Source organism: Lethenteron reissneri, chromosome 30, assembly GCF_015708825.2.
Source record: "Lethenteron reissneri isolate LAM-NWPU_2019-01 chromosome 30, ASM1570882v1, whole genome shotgun sequence".
Lineage (NCBI taxonomy): Eukaryota > Metazoa > Chordata > Hyperoartia > Petromyzontiformes > Petromyzontidae > Lethenteron > Lethenteron reissneri.
In genome coordinates this window covers 10,347,224-10,373,942 of record NC_083808.1, presented here as the reverse complement: position 1 = coordinate 10,373,942, position 26,719 = coordinate 10,347,224, and the positions used below count along the sequence as shown (strand labels likewise).

Sequence of the window (26,719 nt, the reverse complement as noted above, 5' to 3'; positions counted from 1 at the left end):
TTGTCATCACCACAATCAGGCTACGACACATGCACAGCATGAACCTCATACCCATGAATGAATGAGAGAAAGAATGGGCGGATTTACGGATGAATGGCCTGATGAATGAATGGACAGGTCTCTGCACGTGAACTGGCAATTCAGAGTCCACATTCTCCCTTTAACCTGCATCACTCGCCACGTACACACACACACGCGCACAGAAAGAGCGCAAGTAAGAGTGAGCGAGGGTGAGTGGGAGGGAGCGCGTGGAGAGAGGGAGAGAAGACCCGACGCGATTGAGCCACTCATCGCCACAGCAGTGAGACGACCTCCGTGGTGGCGCGCGCGCGCGGTTTGGCCATGAACGTCAGCGGCACCGCGGCCAGAGCCAACGGCTCCTCGTCGCGCGGCGAGCGCAACGAGGCGCTGGCGAGAGCCGAGGTGGCGGTGCTGTTCGCCATGTTCGCATGCACCACACTTGGTAACTCGGTGCTGCTGACGGCGCTCTTCCGACGGCGCAAGCACGCGTCACGCATGCACGTGTTCATGGTGCACCTGTGCCTCGCCGACCTGGTGGTGGCTTTCTTCCAGGTGCTGCCGCAGCTCGCGTGGGACATCACCGACGTGTTCCTCGCGTCCGACTTCGCCTGCCGCTTCATCAAGTACATGCAGATCGTGGGCATGTTTGCCTCCACCTACATGATCGTGGGCATGACGGTGGACCGATACCAGGCGGTCTGCTTCCCCATGGTCACCTTCAAGAAGCGTATGGCTTACTGGAACGCGCCCGTGTGCGCCGTGTGGGTGGTCTCGCTGCTGCTCAGCGTGCCCCAGGCGGTCATCTTCGCCAAGGGGGAGGTCTACCCGGGCGTCTACGACTGCTGGGGGACATTCCAGCCGATGTGGGGCGTCAAGGCGTACATCACCTGGATGGCCATGGCCATATTTGTGGTGCCCACCGCCGTGCTCGTGTGGTGCCAGACCAAGATCTGCCGCGTCATCCGGCTGAACATCTACTTCAAGACGCCGCACGTGCACAAGGACACGCTGCTGCTGCGGCGGCGGCGGAAGCAGCGGCGGCGGCAGCAGAAGCGGCAAGAGGACGAGGAGGAGGTGGCGGCCCTGCACAGGGGTCAGACGCACGCTGTGACCATGACGCGGGTGAGCAGCGTGACCGGTGTCTCGAGGGCGATGGTGAAGACGGTGAAGATGACCCTGGTTATCGTGATCGTATACGTCCTCTGCTGGTCGCCGTTCTTCGTAGCGCAGCTATGGAGCGTGTGGGATCCCAATCCACCGTTCGAAGGTAAACTTCAACCCACCAGGGGCAGACTGGCTGCTGTCCAGCCTCGTTTGTTTTTGATGCTTAAGTTGTACGTCTCGTGCTTATATGCCTGGCTTTCGTCAAGCGCTGCTGTGGGTAGATAACACGCATCGAGAATGTGTTCCATCGCAATCACCAACGATTTAAGTCCATTATACTCAAACGGGTGACTCTAAAAACACTTGGCAGGCTAATATAATTCAACCATTTAAGTAACAGAGCGTTGCACGAACAGCATATTTGTTCATTCAAGTCATCGTCTGAGCATGATGCAGCCGTGAACTAGTGGTGGATATTCCGGATGAGTAATACAGAGGTAAGGCAATTCATAGCACAATCATACATTCGTTAACTGTTTGGGTATTTAAAAATAAATGTAATGTCTCTCCAGTGATAATATGGTTCTCTAGTTTATGATAACAGTAGTTATTTTATGGGTCTGGGTAAGAGCATATCATTGGCAATTTAAAGTGAGGGTTGCAAAGAATATAACACCATCTGCTCCGAAAAAAAGAATGTCAATACATCTGTTTCAGAACATATCCCTTAGACTACATACGATTATTATGTTAATAAGTAAAAACAATATCCCTGATTTTATAATCTGAACACCTTACACAGTAACATCTGCATGCAACAAAATAACACGCAAAGCCTCATATAGCAAATACTCGCTGTTGAAGCAAGGGCTGTTAGCGAGCTGCTATGAAGGCTGGCACAGCAAACGAGTTATGGTGGTGCGGACAGCATCACGCCCGATGGCTGCCTTGCTCTCCCAGTGCTGATGTTCAAACTTCACACCAGATGTGCACAAGGTTGAGTTGATTTGTCGTGGCCAGGAATTGAACTCGGATCACTATGTTCGATGTGCAGGTCAATAGCCACTGCGCTACCGCGTATTTTTAAATCCTTTATATTAAGTTCGCTTGCTTGCTTGCGTGCTTGCTTGCTTGCTTACGACCGTGCAAATCTTTCGGTCGTTTTTTAACCCACTTCCCGTGATCCAATCGAGCTGACATTTTGCACACAGACTCGTTGTGCGAGACAATTAATGTTCGTGAAATTTTTTCCCAAAAATTTTACACTGTTTAGGGAAAACAAATTAAATATTTAATTACCAATTGCTTAATGCTGGCAGACAATCATCTGACCCATAGGTGGCAGCCATCTCAAGCCAGAGGACGAGAGGACTCTAGCCGCCACGCATATAAAGGATTTAGAGTGAAAAACTTAGTTTTTACTGGTTATACTTATTATACACACACAGCAAGGCAACACAAGCTAGCACAGAGGTCGACAATCTTTCAAAGAAGCAGAGCTATTTTTTTCGTCTTTGACCAAAATAGTTCTAGAGCCGCATCACACGCAAAGCTACTCGTACACACAGACACAGAAGCAGGTATCCAGCGGATGACAAACACCTGACGTAAATGAACAAAATAGGTGATGGAATAAACTACGTCTATTTCGTCCCTCCACCCCACCTTAGCCATTCTTTAACAATACAACTTTAACAATACTTTTACAATAGCTTTAACAATACTGTTGTGCATTTTTGTTGTCACCAAGACATTCCATAGCGACCCATTCCCTGCCATTATCTTTATGCTAATTTGTGTTTTTAAAGATTTAAGTAAAAAAAAACGGCTGCCCGCAAGGGGGTAGCAAAAGAGCCTCAGGTTGCCGAACCCTGAGTCAGCAGAAACATCTCTGGGGAGAATCAACACGAACCCTGAGTCAGCAGAAACATCTCTGGGGAGCGTCAACACGAACCCTGAGCCAACAGAAACATCTCTGGAGGCCTCGACACGAACCCTGAGTCAGCAGAAACATCTCTGGCAAACCACAACATGAACCCTGAGCCAGCAGAAACATCTCTGGAGAGAATCAACACGAACCCTGAGTCAGCAGAAACATCTCTGAGGAGCCTCAACACGAACCCTGAGTCAGCAGAAACATCTCTGGGGGCCTCGACACGAACCCTGAGTCAGCAGAAACAACTCTGGAGGCCTCGACACGAACCCTGAGTCAGCAGAAACATCTCTGGCAAACCACAACATGAACCCTGAGCCAGCAGAAACATCTCTGGAGAGAATCAACACGAACCCTGAGTCAGCAGAAACATCTCTGAGGAGCCTCAACACGAACCCTGAGTCAGCAGAAACATCTCTGGGGGCCTCGACACGAACCCTGAGTCAGCAGAAACAACTCTGGAGGCCTCGACACGAACCCTGAGTCAGCAGAAACATCTCCTGGGAAGCCTCAACACGAACCCTGAGTCAGCAGAAACATCTTTGGAGGCCACAACACGGACCCTGAGTGAGCAGAAACATCTCTGAGGAGCCTCAACACGAACCCTGAGTCAGCAGAAACATCTCTAGGGAGCCACAACACGGACCCTGAGTCAGCAGAAACATCTCTGGGGAGAATCAACACGAACCCTGAGTCAGCAGAAACATCTCTGGGGGCCTCAACACGGACCCTGAGTCAGCAGAAACATCTCTTAGGAGCCTCAACACGAACCCTGAGTCAGCAGAAACATCTCTCGAAGCCATAACACGAACCCTGAGTCAGCAGAAACATCTCTGGGGAGCCTCAACACGAACCCTGAGTCAGCAGAAACATCTCCTTGGAAGCCATAACACGAACACTGAGTCAGCAGAAACATCTCTGGGGAGCCTCAACACGAACCCTGAGTCAGCAGAAACATCTCTTTGGAAGCCACAACACGAACCCTGAGTCAGCAGAAACATCTCTGAGGAGCCTCAACACGAACCCTGAGTCAGCAGAAACATCTCTGGAGGCCTCAACACGAACCCTGAGTCAGCAGAAACATCTCTGAGGAGCCTCAACACGAACCCTGAGTCAGCAGAAACATCTCTGGGATGCCTCGACACGAACCCTGAGTCAGCAGAAACATCTCTGGGGAGCCTCAACACGAACCCTGAGTCAGCAGAAACATCTCTGGAGGCCTCACCACGAACCCTGAGTCAGCAGAAACATCTCTGGGGAGCCTCAACACGAACCCTGAGTCAGCAGAAACATCTCTGGGATGCCTCGACACGAACCCTGAGTCAGCAGAAACATCTCTGGGGAGCCTCAACACGAACCCTGAGTCAGCAGAAACATCTCTGGGGAGCCACAACACGGACCCTGAGTCAGCAGAAACATCTCTGAGGAGCCTCAACACGGACCCTGAGTCAGCAGAAACATCTCTGGAGGCCTCGACACGAACCCTGAGTCAGCAGAAACATCTCTAGGGAGCCTCGACACGAACCCTGAGTCAGCAGAAACATCTATGGAGGCCTCAACACGAACCCTGAGTCAGCAGAAACATCTCTTAGGAGCCTCGACGCGAACCCTGAGTCAGCAGAAACATGTCTGTGAAGCCACAACACGGACCCTGAGTCAGCAGAAACATTTCTGGGGAGCCTCAACACGAACCCTGAGTCAGCAGAAACATATCTGGAGGCCTCGACACGAACCCTGAGTCAGCAGAAACATCTCTGGAGGCCACAACACGAACCCTGAGTCAGCAGAAACATTTCTGGAGGCCTCGACACGAACCCTGAGTCAGCAGAAACATCTCTGAGTAGCCTCAACCCGAACCCTGAGTCAGCAGAAACATCTCTGGAAGCCTCAACACGAACCCTGAGTCAGCAGAAACATCTCTGGGGAGCGTCAACACAAACCCTGAGTCAGCAGAAACATTTCTGGAGGCCTCGACACGAACCCTGAGTCAGCAGAAACATCTCTGAGGAGCCTCAACCCGAACCCTGAGTCAGCAGAAACATCTCTGGAAGCCTCAACACGAACCCTGAGTCAGCAGAACATCTCTGGGGAGCGTCAACACGAACCCTGAGTCAGCAGAAACATCTCTGAGGAGCCTCAACACGAACCCTGAGTCAGCAGAAACATCTGTGGGGAGCCAGAACACGAATATCCCAATTACTTGATGGTAAACTCTCTTGACTGGCCCTCATTAACATGACAATGTTATACTAATTCTAATCTAATTTAATATGTATTGAGTGCCTTTCACCTCTGCAATAGAAGATGGTATGTCTTACATTGTGCCAGACTTGGAAACATTTATTGTGCTGCTAATAATGAAATTATCCTGCCTGGTGGTTAGGTGACTGATGTACATATACACACTATGTTTAACATTGTAAATAGAAGAACATTTGAGCAAACAAAAATATATGAGCTAAGAAGACTATGCCATTGTATTTACTTTCCTATAAAAATGTCCAAGTGGTGGTTCACATTCTGAAGACTACGATTTCATAAAATCAAAGTTGAGGGTTCACTCAGCCTACCATCCTCCAGTGTCGATAAAAGGAGTACCACTTTGTGGGGAATTAAACAGTGGTTTTCCTATCGATAGACTCAACCCCGCCATAGGAATGTGGAATTCCCACCACTGGTTCAGGGCTGTAAACGGGAGATGAGCACCGCCTCAATGCCCATTTGAGCAGGACATCACTTTGATAAATTAAATTAAAAACAGCTGCAGGTAATTGGAATTCATATTCAATGTTTAAATGCTGTAGACAGTTCTTTTAAAGTTCGTTTGGTTATTTAATATGCTGTGAGGGCTTTGCCTAGCATATACATGCTTCACGATATAACCTGTACAGCGTTATTGCGGTGCTAACATCTATTAATAAACACAGCATCAGCCAGAACACAATTATCACATTCCAAGCATTGTTCGCAAACATATTCAATAATTATATGGCTGGACAGTCAATCAAAACAATGTTTTAATTATCATGGCAATAGAGGTCATGCTGCATACATATGTAGTGACGTAAACACTGTCACTATGGTGTTAGCGCCAGCCACTGTTCCAGGAGTGTGGCTGAGCGCCGGGAACCTCCGTAGGAGGCTTGAGGGACACGTGACAGGGAGCCGGGAGCTCCTGACTTTATAAAGAAGGGGGCGTGGCCGAGAAGGGGGCGTGGCCGAGAAGGGGGCGTGGCCGAGAAGGGGGCGTGGCCGAGAAGGGGGCGTGGCCGAGGCCAAGGGAATAAAGGGGGAGCCCCGAGAGGGATCGGGGCTCATTTGTGGGGATCGTCCTGGGGTCCTCGTTTCTTCGCTCTTTGCTCTTCGGTCGTCGGTTGAAGTCTTAGCTCAGCATCGTGGGTCAGGCAGCGTGTGTGCTGACTGGCCCGTATGCGATACCTGACTCGCATGCACATAGCGAACAGTATAGCCACACCTAGCTAGAGAACCCAAAGTGGTTAGAAAAATTATTAATAAACGTGTTGCCTCCACTATAGTGTGTGCACCTCTGTGCATCACACTACACTGGTGTCAGAAGTAGTCTATTAGTTAGGTGTTAACGAGGATAGCGATGTTAACTAGATGTAAAGTCCTCACCAAGTCGTCTTCGGACAAAGACGATGACGGGGTGATCCTACAGACGGCCCCGGGTGCTGGAGCCCCGGTGATGGAGTGTGGGGAAGTCCTGATGCCAGCGGAGCAGCGGGACCCGGAGCCCATTTCGCCGCTGCTGCCAGAGAAGGAATGCCGCTCCAAGAAGGAGTGCCTTGGCGACCTCCTGGCCGCCATCGCATATCTGGCTGCTGTTCTACAGGTGGAGGACGACGACAAAACGCCGATGCCGCGTCCGTGGACGTCTGTCGCTGCTTCCCGCATGCGGAAAACTGCTGAGGCGTGCAGTAACCTGCCAATTTTCAGAATGTGCGGGACGCGACTCCCGCCAAGACCGACCTTCCGCCAAAAGCACTACAAGCTGACCGTGGATTGAAAAAAACTCCCCTTCGTCCGGGAGTTCACGATTGCGGCCAGCGATTGGGAGGCTTTTCACCGTCACTTCTCCACCATCTGCAAGCTGGCGGGGTGGACGGAGGAGGAGGCGCTGCGGGCGTTCCCCACGACACTCAATGACGATGCGCTGGCAGCGTTCGACGCCATTCCCAATGACAAAAAGGAGATGCTGACACAAGCACTCGCGCAGATGGGGCCCATTTTCCCTCCACCGTCAACTAAGTGCCACTAGTTTGCCACGAGTAGGCGAGGGGAAGCCGAGACGCCCCTCGCCTATCGCATCACACTTCTGGCATTGGCGAAATCAGCATTTCCCGGGATGGACCAGGTGGGGCGGGATTCGTTGATCCTAGAAAAGATGCTGCTGTTTGCCCAAGAGCTTCAGGTCATCTTACCAGCCACGGAGGACGACAACCTGACTTCTCTCAAAGTTGCGCGGTGCCTCGAGGCCCATTTTAACATCCGTCAGCGTGCCAGCATGGTGGCGAGCACCAGACCATCCGTGGAGGAGGGAGCACCTGCAGGAGAGCAGCATTTACAAGCCGGTGTTTCCCGTCCCACTGCAAAGTAGGGGAGGTCCGAGGAAGACCACCAGGGTGGGCGAGGCCAGCCGAGGGGGGCTTTCCTACGCCAGAGGGACGGCCCGATCGTTTGCTACAAGTGCGGGCTGCCAGGACACATATCCATGGGGTGCCGTGCTCAACAGGGAGGACCCTCCACGTCAACGCCATCTGCAGATCATCACTTCTTTTCTCCGCTGGGTCCTCAGGCAAGTCGCGGCGCACCTCACACACAGCCCTCTGTTCCACCTCATGCATCGGTTGCACAGTCACGTGTCGCAGATTTTTGTCGGGGTCCGTAATGTGCCGATTGTGTCTTTGCGGGCAAGGGTTGTCCGTGAAGTCCCGCACAATTGACGGCTCTAGCACACCGTATTATCGCTGAGGCGGCGGGATCGTCCGCTATTAGTGGGACAATTGAGGGGGTAAAGGTGCGGATACTTGTTGATACAGGTGCGTTGGTGACAATCATTTCGGAATATTTTTTTATTGTTTGCTGCCAAAATTGCGTGCCATCTCACCTGTTTCCATCCCCTGCTTTGCCGCCAAGAACCGGGCCCATAAATTATTGGCCAGTTATCGGCTACGGTATGCATTGGTGACATTCGATTGACGGGCCCGGTTCTTGTTTCCAAATCCCTAGCCGTGCCATGCCTGCTAGGGACGGATTTTCTAGAAAAAATACCGCTAAAGATCCTTGTGGATCAGGGCTGCATAAAGTTGCCCAACCGTTGGGAAAGAACCATCTGAGGACCCAATAAAAACCATCACCTTGCCATACATAGCAGGGGTCACCAAAAATGTTTTCAAAATCATGAGCAAACACAAGATCCAGGTTTGATTTAACACAGTACGTAAAATTCGTGATTTGATCCTATCTGTGAAGGATGTAATCCCTGACATACAATACCCCGGCATCTACAAACTAAGCTGTGTCTGCGGCAGTAGTTACATCGGGGAAACGAAATGACATGTCTCGGACCGTGTTCGTGAACATAAGGCAGATCTGAAACATGGCATGACGAACACTTCGGCCGTGGTTGATCATTGTTTTAATGTGGTTGGCTCACACGGAATTGATTTCTCTCAGACGAAGGTACTTTGCAAGCCCACTGGCCATCAACAATGATTTATTCATGAAGCCATCCATATATACAAACATAGACACATTTTCAACCGAGATGACGGGTACAAACTCAGCAATCACTGGAAGGACGTTATCAACCAGTTTAAGTCAAAACTGGCTGTGATGTTCCCAGCCTACCACCGTCCGATGTTAGTTGTTATTTTCGGCTCTCTGATTTTTTTACATTAACAGATTACATTTCTCACGAACACAGCTACCTGTTGCAATGTTTCCATTTTTAACATTCTCCAATGCTCACCAGTATTTTTAACTCCTCACACAACCTTCTCCACTAATTCCGCCTGCTGGGGAGAGAGCTGAGGTGTGGAGCCCCGCTCTATCAACTGCGGGCCTAGACTACTATTTCTATAGCTTGCTCTATCCACTGTTGGCCTAGACTACTGGCTATAGCTTGCTCTATCCACTGCTGGCCTAGACTACCTCTAGTGCATCATGCCTATTGCATGCGTCGTAGTTTTTTGTTATTTACTTCGAACCTATCTACGTCGGCCAAAAGGTTGTGATTTTTCCTTACTCTCAGTGAGATAAAAACACACCTGTTATTTATATTTGACTTGATATTCGACGTATCATACACTTTAACAGATTTTGGGTTTATATACGTTAACATTTAAAGGTAACTGCATCTCAAGACGATGAAAAAATAAAAGGCTTTATCATTTCTAGAAATAATACAGGCGCCACTAAGATGTTTAAACACCAAATAGAAACCTATTGCAAGGTATCGAGTCTGCAGTAAACACACATACTTGTAGTAAAGCATGAAAACACATATGTATGTACATTTAACTTTTTTCGCACCATAGGTAGCCAACCATGCTAATCGGAGGTGCAGATATGGTTTGACAATGTATACATTATAATGTATGCATTGTCTTTGAAACTGATTGGCCTACACCAGAGACAGCCTCTTGTATATCTTTGTCCAAACAGTGCGAGGCTATAGTATGCCAAAAGGCTGTGCAGGAACATTGGGTATATTTCATAGAAAGGCAGCCAGTCAAAGGCAACGGACAAAAGGACGGTTTTGAACCTGGGCATGACAAGAGCTAAGGAGTCGACAGCATGGATGCCTAGAAGAGAATTCCACACCAGGGGGCCAGCAGATGAGAATGCTTGACCTCACGCTGAGCAATAGGTTGACTGGAAGCTGCTATGCAAAGCATTGGCTGCTGGAGTGGAGAATTCGTGGAAGGGTTTAGAGTGAGATGAGAGTGGAGATGGCAAGGGTATTAATTTAAATTTACTCTCTCATCTGTGGGGCGATTGCAGTAGATTATGGTGGTGAGATGGTATTGTTTATTTTGCAAATAAGGAGTCTGGTAGCAGCACTGAAACAACAGGTTTATATTTTAGTGCAATATGTGTACATTAATAAGTACTTACGAATGGCATTTGCCCCGTCACTGTATGAGGTGAATGTCAATGGGAATTATGATGTCGTTGCCCTTATACATGTGAAGGGCTTTAATAAAGACATACACCACTACGTGAGTTGAGGCGAGTCTTTATTTAACTCTTCCCTTACGGGACGGGTTCTATAATTGGTGTAATGTAACTACCCCTTTGTAACTCTGTGTAACACTATGTAACTCCCTAACACACGAGACTATTGAAGATCCCAACCTGACGACGTGACCCGACCCACCGAGTGTTACCCACAAAGACGACCTCTTTACTGTAGCACGCTGCCCTTTTATCCCCATAGCGGAGCCTTCCCCCCGCCCTCTGACTACGCCCTCCTTCTGATACTCCGCAGCAGCCTCGCTCCCCTGATTACCCGAATGACCGGATGTACCGGCATTATATATGTGTAGTGACATCGCGGATGTCACTGGCATGGCGTGCGATGTAGCGAAATCACGGGCACCACGAGAATGTGGGTGCAGTACCGGCCCTAGAGAAGCTCGGTGAGCGCTGATCGTTAGCGATGGATGGCACCACGCTTGGTGTGCAGTGCCGACCCCTACAGGATAGGGTGTGAGAGTGCCAGCCACGGGAATGGGTTACTAAGAGCCGTGGTACTCTGGTTGACCCCAGAGAACACGTGACCGGTTATGTCAACACAGGGCTCCCAGGTGGGGGCTAGGGGTGGTCACGTGTCAGGGCCCGAGATCCTGCTCGAGGGTTCTCGAAGGTGGTCGTGGCCAAGGGCGGAGCCAGCCACGCCGCAGAGGAGATTAGCCGGGTCCCCCAGAGGGACCTCCTGCTGTTGTTCATCCTGAAGAAACCTTAGTCAACCTTATACAAGAGTCACCAACACGTGGACCTGGACCCAAGCTGCGGTGTAGCTAGCCTGGTGGTCACGTAGCTAGTTATGTTGTAACTAGTGCAGTTAGCCTGGTGGTTACGTAGCTAGTTATGGTGTAACTAGTGCAGTTAGCCTGGTGGTCACGTAGCTAGTTATGTTGTAACTAGTGCAGTTAGCCTGGTGGTTACGTAGCTAGTTATGTTGTAACTAGTGTAGCTAGCCTGGTGGTTACGTAGCTAGTTATGTTGTAACTAGTGTAGCTAGCCTGGTGGTTACGTAGCTAGTTATGTTGTAACTAGTGTAGTTAGCCTGGTGGTTACGTAGCTAGTTATGTTGTAACTAGTGTAGTTAGCCTGGTGGTTACGTAGCTAGTTATGTTGTAACTAGTGTAGCTAGCCTGGTGGTTACGTAGCTAGTTATGTTGTAACTAGTGTAGCTAGCCTGGTGGTTACGTAGCTAGTTATGTTGTAGCTAGTGTAGCTAGCCTGGTGGTTACATAGCTAGTTATGTTGTAACTAGTGTAGTTAGCCTGGTGGTTACGTAGCTAGTTATGTTGTAACTAGTGTAGTTAGCCTGGTGGTTACATAGCTAGTTATGTTGTAACTAGTGTAGTTAGCCTGGTGGTTACGTAGCTAGTTATGTTGTAACTAGTGTAGTTAGCCTGGTGGTTACGTAGCTAGTTATGTTGTAACTAGTGTAGTTAGCCTGGTGGTTACGTAGCTAGTTATGTTGTAACTAGTGTAGCTAGCCTGGTGGTTACGTAGCTAGTTATGTTGTAACTAGTGTAGCTAGCCTGGTGGTCACGTAGCTAGTTATGTTGTAACTAGTGTAGTTAGCCTGGTGGTTACGTAGCTAGTTATGTTGTAACTAGTGTAGCTAGCCTGGTGGTCACGTAGCTAGTTATGTTGTAACTAGTGTAGCTAGCCTGGTGGTTACGTAACTAGTTATGTTGTAACTAGTGTAGTTAGCCTGGTGGTTACGTAGCTAGTTATGTTGTAACTAGTGTAGCTAGCCTGGTGGTTACGTAGCTAGTTATGTTGTAACTAGTGTAGCTAGCCTGGTGGTTATGTAGCTAGTTATGTTGTAACTAGTGTAGTTAGCCTGGTGGTTACGTAGCTAGTTATGTTGTAACTAGTGTAGCTAGCCTGGTGGTTACGTAGCTAGTTATGTTGTAACTAGTGTAGCTAGCCTGGTGGTTACGTAGCTAGTTATGTTGTAACTAGTGTAGCTAGCCTGGTGGTTACATAGCTTGTTATGTTGTAACTAGTGTAGTTAGCCTGGTGGTTACGTAGCTAGTTATGTTGTAACTAGTGTAGTTAGCCTGGTGGTTACATAGCTAGTTATGTTGTAACTAGTGTAGTTAGCCTGGTGGTTACGTAGCTAGTTATGTTGTAACTAGTGTAGTTAGCCTGGTGGTTACGTAGCTAGTTATGTTGTAACTAGTGTAGTTAGCCTGGTGGTTACGTAGCTAGTTATGTTGTAACTAGTGTAGCTAGCCTGGTGGTTACGTAGCTAGTTATGTTGTAACTAGTGTAGCTAGCCTGGTGGTCACGTAGCTAGTTATGTTGTAACTAGTGTAGTTAGCCTGGTGGTTACGTAGCTAGTTATGTTGTAACTAGTGTAGCTAGCCTGGTGGTCACGTAGCTAGTTATGTTGTAACTAGTGTAGCTAGCCTGGTGGTTACGTAGCTAGTTATGTTGTAACTAGTGTAGTTAGCCTGGTGGTTACGTAGCTAGTTATGTTGTAACTAGTGTAGCTAGCCTGGTGGTTACGTAGCTAGTTATGTTGTAACTAGTGTAGCTAGCCTGGTGGTTACGTAGCTAGTTATGTTGTAACTAGTGTAGCTAGCCTGGTGGTTACGTAGCTAGTTATGTTGTAACTAGTGTAGTTAGCCTGGTGGTTACGTAGCTAGTTATGTTGTAACTAGTGCAGTTAGCCTGGTGGTTACGCAGCTAGTTATGTTGTAACTAGTGTAGCTAGCCTGGTGGTTATGTAGCTAGTTATGTTGTAACTAGTGTAGTTATCCTGGTGGTTACGTAGCTAGTTATGTTGTAACTAGTGTAGCTAGCCTGGTGGTTACGTAGCTAGTTATGTTGTAACTAGTGTAGCTAGCCTGGTGGTTACGTAGCTAGTTATGTTGTAACTAGTGTAGCTAGCCTGGTGGTTACATAGCTTGTTATGTTGTAACTAGTGTAGTTAGCCTGGTGGTTACGTAGCTAGTTATGTTGTAACTAGTGTAGTTAGCCTGGTGGTTACATAGCTAGTTATGTTGTAACTAGTGTAGTTAGCCTGGTGGTTACGTAGCTAGTTATGTTGTAACTAGTGTAGTTAGCCTGGTGGTTACGTAGCTAGTTATGTTGTAACTAGTGTAGTTAGCCTGGTGGTTACGTAGCTAGTTATGTTGTAACTAGTGTAGCTAGCCTGGTGGTTACGTAGCTAGTTATGTTGTAACTAGTGTAGCTAGCCTGGTGGTCACGTAGCTAGTTATGTTGTAACTAGTGTAGTTAGCCTGGTGGTTACGTAGCTAGTTATGTTGTAACTAGTGTAGCTAGCCTGGTGGTCACGTAGCTAGTTATGTTGTAACTAGTGTAGCTAGCCTGGTGGTTACGTAGCTAGTTATGTTGTAACTAGTGTAGTTAGCCTGGTGGTTACGTAGCTAGTTATGTTGTAACTAGTGTAGCTAGCCTGGTGGTTACGTAGCTAGTTATGTTGTAACTAGTGTAGCTAGCCTGGTGGTTACGTAGCTAGTTATGTTGTAACTAGTGTAGCTAGCCTGGTGGTTACGTAGCTAGTTATGTTGTAACTAGTGTAGTTAGCCTGGTGGTTACGTAGCTAGTTATGTTGTAACTAGTGCAGTTAGCCTGGTGGTTACGCAGCTAGTTATGTTGTAACTAGTGCAGCTAGTCTGGTGGTTACGTAGATAGTTATGTTGTAACTAGTGTAGCTAGCCTGGTGGTTACGTAGCTAGTTATGTTGTAACTAGTGTAGCTAGCCTGGTGGTTACGTAGCTAGTTATGTTGTAACTAGTGTAGCTAGCCTGGTGGTTACGTAGCTAGTTATGTTGTAACTAGTGTAGTTAGCCTGGTGGTCCACCACTATAGGTTGTTATCTTGTTAAGGGGCAGTTATCCCTTTGTGTTGGTATCAATAAGTGTATTTGCCTCCAAAGAGTATGTCTGCGACTCAGTTGAACCCACATGTGTATGTATGTAGTTACGTGTAGTGTGTGTGTGATTGTACTGTATGGCAGAGATTTAGCAAGTGTTTATGGAGGTGTTTTTATATGAATATAAATGCATTCATATATTTATTTTATGTTTGTGGAAGTACATATGTGCATATGTGCGCGCATGTCTTTATCCTTATTAAATCCTTTATATTAAGTTCACTTGCTTGCGCGCTTACGACCGTGCAAATCTTTCAGTCGTTTTTTAACCCACTTCCCGTGATCCAATCGAGCTGACATTTTCCACACAGACTCGTTGTGCGTGACAATTAATTTTCGTGAAATTTTTTTTCCAAAATTTTACACTTTTTAGGAATTTTTTTTATATTTAATTACCAATTGCTTAATGGTGGCAGGCAATCATCTGATCCATAGGTGGCAGCCATCTCAAGCCAGAGGACGAGAGGACTCTAGCCGCCCCGATGCCACGCATATAAAGGATTTATAGTGAAAAACTTAGTTTTTACGGGTTAAGTTTTTTATTGTGTGGTTTTATATGGAGCGGTGGTGTAGCGGTTAGCGCTACGCTGCGCTACAAACCCTGCGACCCGATTTCGATTCCCGCTCGCGGCCAACACCAGTGACAATTATCTGAACCGGTCCTGGGCATCCCCAAGGTCGACTTAGCCTCAAATGAGTACCTTGTGCGGTGTGTAAACATCGCCACTGGGGAGACAAAGGCGGCCGGGCGTGGAGCTGGCTACCTGCCCCATCGAGTGCTGTGCCGGCCTTCATAGGTGCTCGCTAACAGCACTTGACCCGGCAGTCTGTTATTTTAAAACGGAATGTCTTTTCTTATGTAATGCACATATTGGGAGATGGACAGACAACGGCAGGGTCTCTCGCTAAGTGGGATGCTTCCGGACATGGCTAAAATCATACAGTATTTCCTTACATCACGCATACTGTGCCTGGGAATCGGGATAATATCCTATTTGTAACGTTATTTTTGGAGTCATAAAGCTCCCAGTGATGAGACCTGACTCCCAATCAAATTTTTTTTTTTTAGTTTTCCCAGCCAGAGTGAATTCGACCCCACCGGCATTATGATTATGCATTTGACGATATGCAACTTACGGTTCAGACGTTCAACACCACAAAGACCAGTATCGCCATAATGAATTTCCTTCAGTAGGATAAACCAAAAGGAGAGTATGTGTGTGTAAACGTGAGTGCCTCTTTGTACAACAGATAGAAAATATGAAAGCGGGTGATGGTGCTTTAAAATAGGAAAACACACTTGTTCACAGAACATATTTGCCAGAGTAAGTAACCAGGCACCATGCCCAAGGAACACAGAGTAATTTCTAGGATAAACATTGGGAGATAATACATTGCGGCTTCCTGATAAGTCTGTGTGCCTTTTCTTGATGTGGATAATCGAGGTTGGTGTTATTCCCAATACTGTACAGATATACTGCCGCAAACTTTAGGGAGGTGAAAAAATAAATCAGCAAATTTCTGTTTGCATTCATAAAGAGCAAAAAAAACCACTCAAAACGTTTATCAATAGCACTGAAAAAATATATAATCGGCAACATTTCCAGCAATGGCCCTGCTTCACCGCACATAAATATTATATTCATTATTTCGGTGATGCTTCGTTGGTAGTGGTGCACAAGCACGTCTAATCGAAGTGTTCCAAGCACAAAGCATTGTGCCAGCAACATTTTACGATTTTACAATTTAGTTTTTTTCGTAATACCGATTTATTATGGAAGGATGTTATGCAGACAGCTACGATTGGGTAACTATTCACATGCCTATTGAAAAGCTGGTCATCAGAATTTTCTTTTTTCAATTCTAACAAGGCCCCATGATGTCTCCAACACTGTAAAAAATGTGACACATTGTTACTTAAAAAAATTATGGCAACAAAGTGACACGTAATATAATTGAGTAGATTTTAAGCACTACAACTTTGAATAAAAAGTGTTGAATAAATTAACTAAAAATAATAATAAAAAATAAGTACATGGTAATAAAAGCAACAGTTAAAATGTGTTGTATTTAGTAATAGGATTCCAAATGATGAGTTATATAGCCTAAAAAAAATTGTGTTAATCCAAATAGATTTTACAAGGAAAAGTGATTTATATTTACTTAATATCTGAGCAATGGTAATTTAGATTTACTAAATATCTGGTGGAATCTGATTAATATTTATTAATGATCTGGGTGAAATTGATTTACATTTACTAATTGTCTGGGTGAAATTGATATAAGCTTACTAAATATCTGGATCAAAATGATTTGGATTTACTAAATAAAATACTTATATTGAATGTCTGTTGCCATAACTTTTCTATTTCTAATCCACCCAATATCATGCCTTCGTGGTGCCACAATTCACTTACATTAAGTCAACCGATCACCATGAAAAAGATAAGAACCATGAAAAGGAACAGCAGGTTAACATTTATTCGTGCAATTTTGTCTGAACATGTTTATCCAACATATTACAAGTACAAAACAAAGACAGAAATCATGTATGTGTACAATAGGGATACAATACTGGAGGTATTTATAATTTGTGGACACTACAGGCACAGATTACTTTTTTGGATGTGATTCAAGGTTTAGTCTTTTTAGCACATTTAAATTACGACAATGTTTTAAAAAAAATCTGTAAAAAAACTTTCATATTATTTCTTTTTTATATGCGCAAATTGAAATCCTAAGGGCCAATATGTTTTTCAAACAGCTAAAAGAGATTAAAACATCACGTGAATTGACTTGCATTCCCTGTACTTATACTAGTAGCCATAATCCACAATCCGGGTGGACCTATCTTTTTTAACATGCATAATTACAGTACAAGCATGGCTTCCTAACAAGTAAACTAGCACAGCCTACAGATGTTCTATGCATCTTACATCTATTCCTTTCGAACAAACACTTGCAATGGCCTAGGTCAGCGTCACATCAGAAGAAAGCACAATGTTAGAACACCCAAGAAACATTAAACAAAAATAAAGATAGCTTTCAATAACAAATCAGTGCATTCTCTGATAGCCTATCAGATGTATAGGCCTATAACGCAGAACTTTGACAGTCAGACTCAGTTATTAACTCGTTAAGCTCAGTCAAACTGAAGTACTTCTTCTTGGTGAAAATCTGAAAACACAATGCTAGTTCCCTTGGGACTATGCCTTCCAAAAGGTCATGTAGTACATCTGGTGGGTACCCAGACTCAAAATGAAAGTGATTTAATTTATCAGTCAATGGACACGACCGCTTTACGCCAAAGCAATGAGTAACATTTGGATTTTCTCTCAGTTTGCACATGCAAACTATGTTCCTTCTTTGTCCGAGGTGGAAACACTCCGGTCCGCACTTCGTGTGTCTGGTACTCTGAAGAATGTCCAAGACAAAATTTACAGATGTACGACCCCGTGAAACATTCAACTAGTCCACTGATAGAATGTGCATCGAGATTGTCAGCTACAACACAATGTACTGTCCCTTTAATGTTTTTTCCAACACTGGAAATGAAAATCCCTTCCTGTTCTAGAATGACAAGATCCTTCAAGAGTGGTTCCAAAACTGCTCTGTATTCAAACTGTTTGACATCAACAGCTTTGCAAAGTAAAGCTAGGTGTATTGACGTTAATGCAGATTGCAACTTTGTTGGAACATTTGCCAAAACCCAATAAACAGCTGTTATTTTGTGTTTTTTTTCTCGAAGTTCCTAGTGGGTTACACACCTCAAAGTCGTCAACGTAAAGGATTATAGACAGTCTTGTTTCTTTCCCAGCATAAAATACATTTTGCTTGAAGGATTTTCCATCAAAAATTGACTTAATATATCCAGTACTATTTGATTTTCTGGATAAAATTATTTCTGCAATGTCTTCATTCTTCAAGACTTCCTGCAAAGTCTGGAGAATAGGCACATATTGAAAGGTCTTGTTCTTTTCTGTATCAATAATATATTCAATGCTCCTCTTCTCGGTTCTTTCGGTAAAGTCACGTAGAAGGGAAGTAATAAAATAATAAAATAAAACATAATAATATTCAATGCTATCAACACACTGGAAAGGCACCTTAAAATACTTTCTTCTCTTAAAAGCCGAACCAAGTGGACCACCTGCTCCAAGTGCTGTACTAATGGGATGGAAGTTGCACAACTGCTCTGACAATTCAGTTACGATGGCCTGGTCAACAATGCATTTATTCACCTTCAATGTTGAATCTAGTATGTTTCTAACAACTGCAACTGATACTGAAGATGAAATGAACGGAATGTCTTCAACCAAGGCATCAATGCACTTCACTGAGGCATTATAGATGGTTTCTAGCTTCAGCAGAAGTAAGCCAATTCTTTGAAGAACTAAGTATGATGCACTTTCCTGATCACAATCTAAACTAGTGCCCTCACCATCACTGGCCTCTGGTAAATCAGAATGGTCAACAGTCTGATTATGGCGACTCTCATACACATCTTTCTTAAAATCACTCAAAGAATAGGATTTGTGTCTTCTGCTTTTGTGTTTTAGAAATGTATTGTATATATTTGTCTGAAAGCTGCATCCTTCAAATACACAAAAGACAGTTTCGTGGCTCTTCAGATGATTTCCAATATGCTGAAAGCATTGCAAACTAAACACTTAAAAGCAGAGATGTTTCCTGACCGTAGACTTTCTTCATCTGAATGGTATCTGGACAAATGTGTGCGAAGGACACTCTGCGTTTTAAATGTGCAAGGGCAACTGTCATATAGGCATGGCTGGGATTGCCCACGACCAAATGTTGCGTGTTGTCTGTAATGCTTTAGTAGATTTTCCTTTGTGGCAGACAAAGACTTGCAGATCTTACACTTCCATTCCATAAGCAAAAACCTGAGGCAGAAAAAGGTCCATGTATCAGATGCAAGGCCACCAGGTCTCTAATCACATGAGGACAATAGAATCACATTTACAAGATAATTCTTTATTATTTTTAATATTCAAATTTTCATGCTCAAATTTAGCACATCAACTTCTTGTCACTCACATCATCTAGCTAGCTAGCAACTACACAACAAGCTAGCCACAACGTAAAGGTGACGCTAACTGACTGGTGGCAAGCTAGCTAACGTTAGCATACGGTACGTACATCAACACCAAGATATAATATACTGGAGGTGTAACGGCAGGTACAGGACTTTTGGTTCGGTACACGCTGTGATCCGAATGAATATAGTCTAGTTTTAATCACGCACGTTACTTTTTCGTGTGCGGAACAAAAATTATAGTCTCGTGCTTTTAGTCGAATCAGACTGACTTCCAAAGGCCTAACGTTGTGCTAGTTAATTCTGATATACGTTACAGCCAGTTAAATTGGCATGCTGGTAACATGCAGTAACATAAAACAATGTTCAACTGCTACCACACCTTTGTTAAAAAATTGTTCGCTAAAATAATAAAACATGTCTTACCTTTGGGAGAACGGCGGTCCCTGAAACGTGTCTGTGGAAGAAGATGGTTGACATGCACGTGGCGCGAAAAAATGCCTCGAGTTGGGGCGGAAGTGTAACGTTATTAAATTCAAAAACCTCCCGATTAGAAAAATGAATACATTTTTTGCATTTTTGACTTTCCTGATAAAATATAATTAAATTCTACTTAGTTATTGATGGCTGATTTTATTCGAACAAAACTGAGTAAAATACAATTAATAACTAATAGAAATGTGTTGAATTCAGCTCAATGTGATTCCAAACTACACATAGTCATTATTTTTATGTATAGGCTACTCTTATATATTTACTAAACATTAATTAACCCCAGTCTCGGTTTTTACAGTGAACGCGTATTAACGCTATATTTGGCCTCTCTATGTGCTGTTAAGGCTATTGTCCAAAACGTGGCCTATTATATATGTAGTGAGTCCAACTTGGTCGCAGATGTTGTTATTTAGAGGCAACACATTAATTAGTAACATCAACACGTAACACAAGGGGTAACTTGCCCCTTCACCAGATACAGCCTAGGGTGGTGGCCACCCAGCTAACTACCCTATACGGAGGAGCCGGTTTTCAGTAATTATAAATAAGCGCCATGTAATTAAGTGAGGCTAAAGCATTCAGGAGTTTAAAGGTCATCTACATGAATAGCGTGGCATCTAGTTGGCTCTTGTGGTGCCATTCATCATCGCTGCAGTTGAAGGGTTGTGCTTGGCAGTTTACTTTAATAATGCATTTCATTTTGGAGGTAAAGCTCACATTGTAATTAGCTCTTCAAACATATTGGTCCCTATATCAGGAAATATAATTCATGAGCTAATCTCGATGAAATATCTGTGCGACATCAGCAGAATACGCATGCGTGGACGAGTGGACGTTAATCGCCATGTGGGGAGGGGTAATGTAGTGGTTAGTACACAGCGCTACAAGCCTGATGGCCCAAATTCAATTCCTACCCACGCCTATCAAGTGGTAAATATCTGAATCGATCCTGGGCCTCTGCTACTGTGAGTCGACTTTAAATATTGACAGGACTCTCCTGAAAACGATTACTTAGACCCAGTGAGGCTTTTCTGGTGTAATAACAATAAAATATGAAGCTGGGTGTGGTCCTGTCCACACCACTCTATCGTGCGCGGATCCAGCCGTCAATGTTGATTGCCATAACAGCCAGTGTAGACCACACGGGGGGATCGTTGTCTTTGTGTGTACAGCATTCCCTTGTTATTCTTAGGTTTTTTCAGTAAAGTCACGTAGGTAAAACATCAAAATTAATAAAAATAAAATAAAATAAAGATCACGACGTTTCGGAGGCAACACAAGTCTCCGTCATCAGGTGGGACCGTCACAGCCAGATTAGCTGCATCAAGTGAGGCAATGATTCAAGATGTAATCCCTTAAAAGCGAGTTGAGGGGGGAGGAGAGGGGGGGGGGGAGCTCATCAGAATGTGGTAGCCAATGAATGGAACGTATCGGGAGGGAGGGGGGCGGGGCCAAAAGGGTGGGCGACGGCGTGGAAGCGATTGTGCGCAAGCTTCAAATCTAGAATTCATTCCCTTGTTATTAACGGACGCGCTACCCACGATTTTAGCTATCCGCGAATCGCATCTGGAACTCTACGCCTATTAAGGAGCAGTAACGACATCACAACGATCATAAACATCATCATTATCACCATTGGAACCTCATTTGCCGGTAAAAAATATCTGGCAACAAAACTGACAACTTTTTTACAAGGAGTCATGTTTGCATAAACCATAGGCCAATATCATCATCCGTGAAATGTCCGATTCACGAACACCTCCGGAACGCATCCCTCGCGTATAACGAGGGGGATGCCGCGATCATGGGATGAGAGCCCGAGACCATCGACTAACAGCTTGAAACAGACTTGGGAACTTATAAAAGAGGCCGCGTGTCGGCAACTCGAGGTACGCTTTTGATTCTGATCCCAGCGAGCGCACGGTCGTTGTCTTTGTTGACATAAACGAAGTGCCCTGTCGAAGTTACATCTTGTCGTCTTCTTCTTTGTGTGCGTGTAGAGCTGTATAGGCTATGACTTGAGCCAAACTTTTGAAAGGCAGTTGTGAATGTCACGTGAATAAATACATGAGCAAGTGAATAAATAAATGAGCACACAGGAGGCAGTGTGCGTGCATCACGTGGTAGGTAAACATCGCCACTGGGGCGATAAAGGCGGCCGGGTGGCCGTGATGATGGACATCCACACCCACGTGTGCCGTTCCAGCCTTGACAGGTGCTCACTAACATCACTTGCTCCAAAAAGTCCGTTCTAAGCCACACGGGGGAAATCTCTTTCTTTGTCCCACAGGTGCCTTGTTCACCATCACCCTGCTGCTGGCAAGTCTCAACAGCTGCACCAACCCGTGGATCTACATGGCGTTCAGCGGGAGCACTCCACGCGCCCTCTTGTCCTGCGTGCTGTGCCGTGCGCGGAGAGGCGGCGCCGGTGGCATTGGTGGCGGTGGCGTTGGCAGCGATGGTGGCATTGGTGGTGGTGGCGGTGGCACTGGCGGTTGGGTGCGGAGCGTGCCGGGAGCCACGGCGCACGAGGACTCGATGGCGACCAGCAGCGTTCACCTGGCGGGAGCTCTCCGCTCCCAGCACGAGGATGACGCGGAGCAAACCAACGAATTCATTAGTTCGCGCACGATTAGTAAGGATCCCAGCAGATTTTAAATTAAGGGACCAATATCCCCCGGGAGTGTTCTTCTGGTCCAGGGGCTCGGCAACCTGCGGGTTCTGTAGCCGCATGCGGGACTGCTTCGTGATGTAATTTATTAAGGGGCCGTCTCGTATTTACATTGCATTGCGGCTCTTGAAATATTGAGTTTAGCGAATTCGAAAAAAGGCTCTTCTTGTTATTTTCGTTGCCGACCCCTGTTCTGGTAAAATCACTTGACCGACGTTCCGAAAACTTTCGATTCAACTCTCGGTCAGGGGATTGGTGTTAAGATTGCACGTGTTTACCCAGTAAAGGTTGGCTACCTACATTGCAAAAGAAGTTCAACATACATACAGACGTCTCACTTACTCTCATGGCTCTCCTGCCTAGCTTTTGCAAGGGGAGCAATGATTGCGACGTGTAAACCCAGTTAAGTAAAGTAGAATATGGGAGTGGAATTACAAAGTCGACCAGTGAAAGGAAAGAAAGGGTAAACCGAGAGTTTTAAATCTCCAGGGTCAATAAATAGAGAACCATTTTGTGGAAAGACAACAGCGGTCAAACTATATTGGGGGGATGACAATTGTCATGGTAATGTGGAGTTTCCATCACAGGCTCAGGGCCACCATTGGACATGAGCCGCATCCTATTGCTAAATTGAGTGGGTTGAGGGAGCAGCAGGGGCAATCCGGCACGCCTGTTCAAATATCACTGGCCACTGATGTTACCCGTTGCTGGACATCGAATCAGAGAGGCTGGCCTCATCGTCACAATGTGGGGATGCCAGATGACGCGCGATTTCCTGTCCTAAGCGTCTGCAATTAATTAGCGCCGCTACCCACCCCTCACCCACCCACCCATTACAGTGCCACCACGAGGCCCCCCCCCTCCCAACACGGCGAATCACGTGGGCACGCAGCACAGGAGAGCAGATAAACAGCTGTGGGCCAGCGCGTGCCCCCTGCCGCCACAGAACGCATATCCATTGATCGGTCTCCGCTCGCTCAGCGAACATTTTTCTCGTTTTGGGAACAAATGGGTCTAAATTCAAATTGCTCATTAGAGAAACATTTCGTAGAAAGAACGATCGTTAAAGGACACTAGCCTGTACGTGATCGTTGTGAAATCACCCCCAATGTGCTATGCGTGCTTAAATAGGTGCTCACTAGCAACACTCATCTCAGTATAGCTCTTATGTATATAGGGAATATTTGTATATATGTACAGAGTATATGTTTATAATGCATGTGCCCAATTGTGTATATATTGCGATTCATATTTAAGATGTCTGCATGCAATCTGTTATATTAATACATATTGTGACAGGTACTGTGGGTCTATGTGAGTAAAATAATATTTTCCTAATAATAGTTTTTTTCCTTTTTTTGGCAACAAAACTGAAACCTTTTTACAAGGATTCATGTCTGCATTAACCACAATACTTGCTGTCAAAATGCAAAAAAAAACATACTATGATAATATATGCATTGTCTTTGAAACTGATTGGTCCACACCAGTATGTTTTTGTTTGCATTTGGACTGCAAGTACTGTATTGTGGTTAATGCAGACATGAATCCTTGTAAAAAGGTTTCAGTTGTATTGCCAGAAAAAGGGGGAAAACCCTATTATTATATTTTGAAAAGGTCTAATGATAATATTTGCCTGTACATGAGTTGTATCTCAGCCATGGCTCACGTCAGTGCCGAGTAATATTTGAGTAGTATCTCACCCAGTTCTAGGTCAGCCCTAGCCTTAAACGCGTATCTGTATTGTGTAACAACATCAACTCTGGGAAGATAAAACTGTCCAGGCCTGGTGCTGGCCAAACCACACCCTTCTTGCACAATGCCTGACTTCTTAGGTGCTCGCTCAGAGCACTAGATTTGTATTGCTGCAATCGAAATACTGTGCTGAAACGTTTCCCTATTTCTATAACATTACAAATCTTCACAGGCACAGTTGCATTTTTATTTCCTAAACTAAATTTTTTTCATGAGAAACATTGAAAACTGCACTCTGGGTATGTTTGCCCTCTTTTCCGAAATTACTCCCAACGGCAAACACAAAACAACGAAAAAGGAGCACACAAGATGAAAACGAATTACAGTATGTTGAGAGAATGATGTGCCTTTGCAGATTTTATACGACACGGGACATTACTTACGAATGGAATTGCACTGGGTGTTTGAACACTGCAGAAAGAACATGTATCTTATTGCATTAACGTGTTTACTGTGATATCACTGTGTAACACAATTTTTGTTCCTGGGGAGTAAGTGTTATTTCGTAATTGATAGTGATATTTAGAAATTTACCTATTTTCAATGAGAAAACGGGCGAATTTGTGTTTTTCCATTCACATAAAGTCAGAAAAAAACAACATATTAATCAAAATTAACATGTATTTATACTAAAATTATACAAAAATTACTACAAAAGATTTAGAAGTGAGTAGTTTTTCGAGATTTACGATTATACTGTAAATCACTTTCACGAATCAGCCCCCAAATGTAGTCTCCCATCATGTTCTCGTTATACTGTCCTTGATAGCGGCGTTTAAAGTCCAGTATATCCTGGTGGAAGTGCTCGCCTTGCTCCTCCGAGTACGCTTCCAATGTTCTCCTTGAATTTATCAAGATGAGCATCAAGGATATGGACTTTGAGGGACATCCTACAGCCCATTGTGCCGTAGTTCTTCACCAGTCTCCACCAGCTCCACATAGTTTTCGACCTTGTGATTGCCCAGGAAGCCACGAACCACTGCGACAAAGCTGTTCCAAGCCGCTTTCTCCTTACTCGTGTAAAGTAGTCACTTGGCGGGAGACGACTTTGACGGGTAGCACACCTTTTTATTAACACCAAACTGTTACACGGGTGGCAACTGCCACATAACCCACGAGGTTCCCCTGAGCTATACCCACACGGGCTCTCACGCCCCGTAGCTTCTTGGAACACACCCGGCTGGGTTATTAGTCTCGGCTCTGGGTCCCACAGCCTCGCCTCTGAGCCGCACAGGGTCCCGGCCCTTACAAGGACAGCAGGGCTAGGGGTCTCAGGGCCCTATCTCTTCAACTCCGTCTTCGATCTTCAGCTGGTAATAATCTCCCCGAGTGCTCTCGCGCGTCCCCCTTTATAGTCCTCCATGCGGACGTCGCTGAGAGCACCCACCCAAGTTGACCAATCACCCAGCGTTCTCTCTACGATCCTCTTTCCCATATCGTGTCTGCGTGCACAAGCACGCACCCAGCGCCGCCCCGTGATCCATCACTGTCAGTGTGCGTCAACACCCCCCCACACTCGATGTAGCCACGCCCGGCGCGCGCACACCCACGCCCCCACCTTGTCGGCGCGCACCGCCACTACACTAGTAAGCTTCTTGGGGAATTCATTGCACTCCAGGATCTTCTTTATCTATGGTCCGATGAAGACACTGGCTTTGACCTTTGCCTCAGACAGCTTAGGGAAGAAGTCTTGAAGGTACTTGAAGGCTGCCAACTCCTTATCTACAGCTCTGACAAATGGTTTCATAAGGCCCAATTTGATGTGGCATCAGCACCTTCCGAGGGTCCACCAGTGGCTCCCACTTGACGTTGTTCCTCCCCACAGAGAACTCGGTTCACTGTGGCAAGTCCCGCCTGTGGTAGTGTGCTTTGGTGTCTAAATCTTTTGTAGTCATGTTTGTTTTACTTTAGTATAAATACATGTTAATTTTGATTCATATGTTGTTTTTTTCTGACTTTATGGGAACGAAAAGACACAAATTCACCCTTTTCTCATTGAAAATAGGTACATTTCAAAATATCACTGTCCTGGTCCAAAAAGCAAAGTTTTTGGGGAATAATAGCAATTTTCTATACTTTTGAGGCATAAGCAATTAGGAAATAACACTTACTACCCAGGAACAAAATGTGTTTTGTTACACAGTATATTCGATGTGAGCTTGTGATGTCTGTAAACAGTGGGAAATCTGTCACCATAGTTTATTGCTTGCATGAAAACATGTTTACTGTTTATATTACATTTTTTGTTATATAAAACATAAATTTTACGGCGCGTTGTCGAGGAACTTCCGTTACGCGCTCTGAGTTACGATTGTAGATAAGTGCCACTCGAGTGCTTCTTTAAAACAAGAGGGCATTTTTCATTCGGTTATGAAGAATAATGCGCTCTTGAACAATTTTAAGTAATTCCCACAACGCGTTTGGCTACTCTGCACACATGTACAGTGTTCCCTCATTATTCACGAGGGATACGTTTCGGAGATGCTCGTGAATATAACATTTCGTGGATAGTGGTAT

The 26,719-nt window shown here is 45.3% G+C and overlaps 1 protein-coding gene across 2 annotated transcripts; it reads left to right on the top strand.

The window, feature by feature from the left end:
- The first annotated feature begins 313 nt into the window (after window positions 1–313).
- Window positions 314–26,719, top strand: LOC133349519 (vasopressin V2 receptor-like). 2 transcript variants are annotated; one of them, XM_061563045.1, is made up of 3 exons: window positions 314–1,288; window positions 7,674–7,874; window positions 22,067–26,719. In XM_061563045.1, the coding sequence occupies exons 1-3, from the start codon at window positions 343–345 to the stop codon at window positions 22,432–22,434; spliced, it is 1,515 nt and encodes a 504-aa protein (XP_061419029.1). In that variant the 5' UTR covers window positions 314–342; the 3' UTR covers window positions 22,435–26,719. The 2 variants fall into 2 exon arrangements, with proteins under 2 accessions (XP_061419029.1, XP_061419031.1); XM_061563047.1 differs by lacking the exon at window positions 7,674–7,874.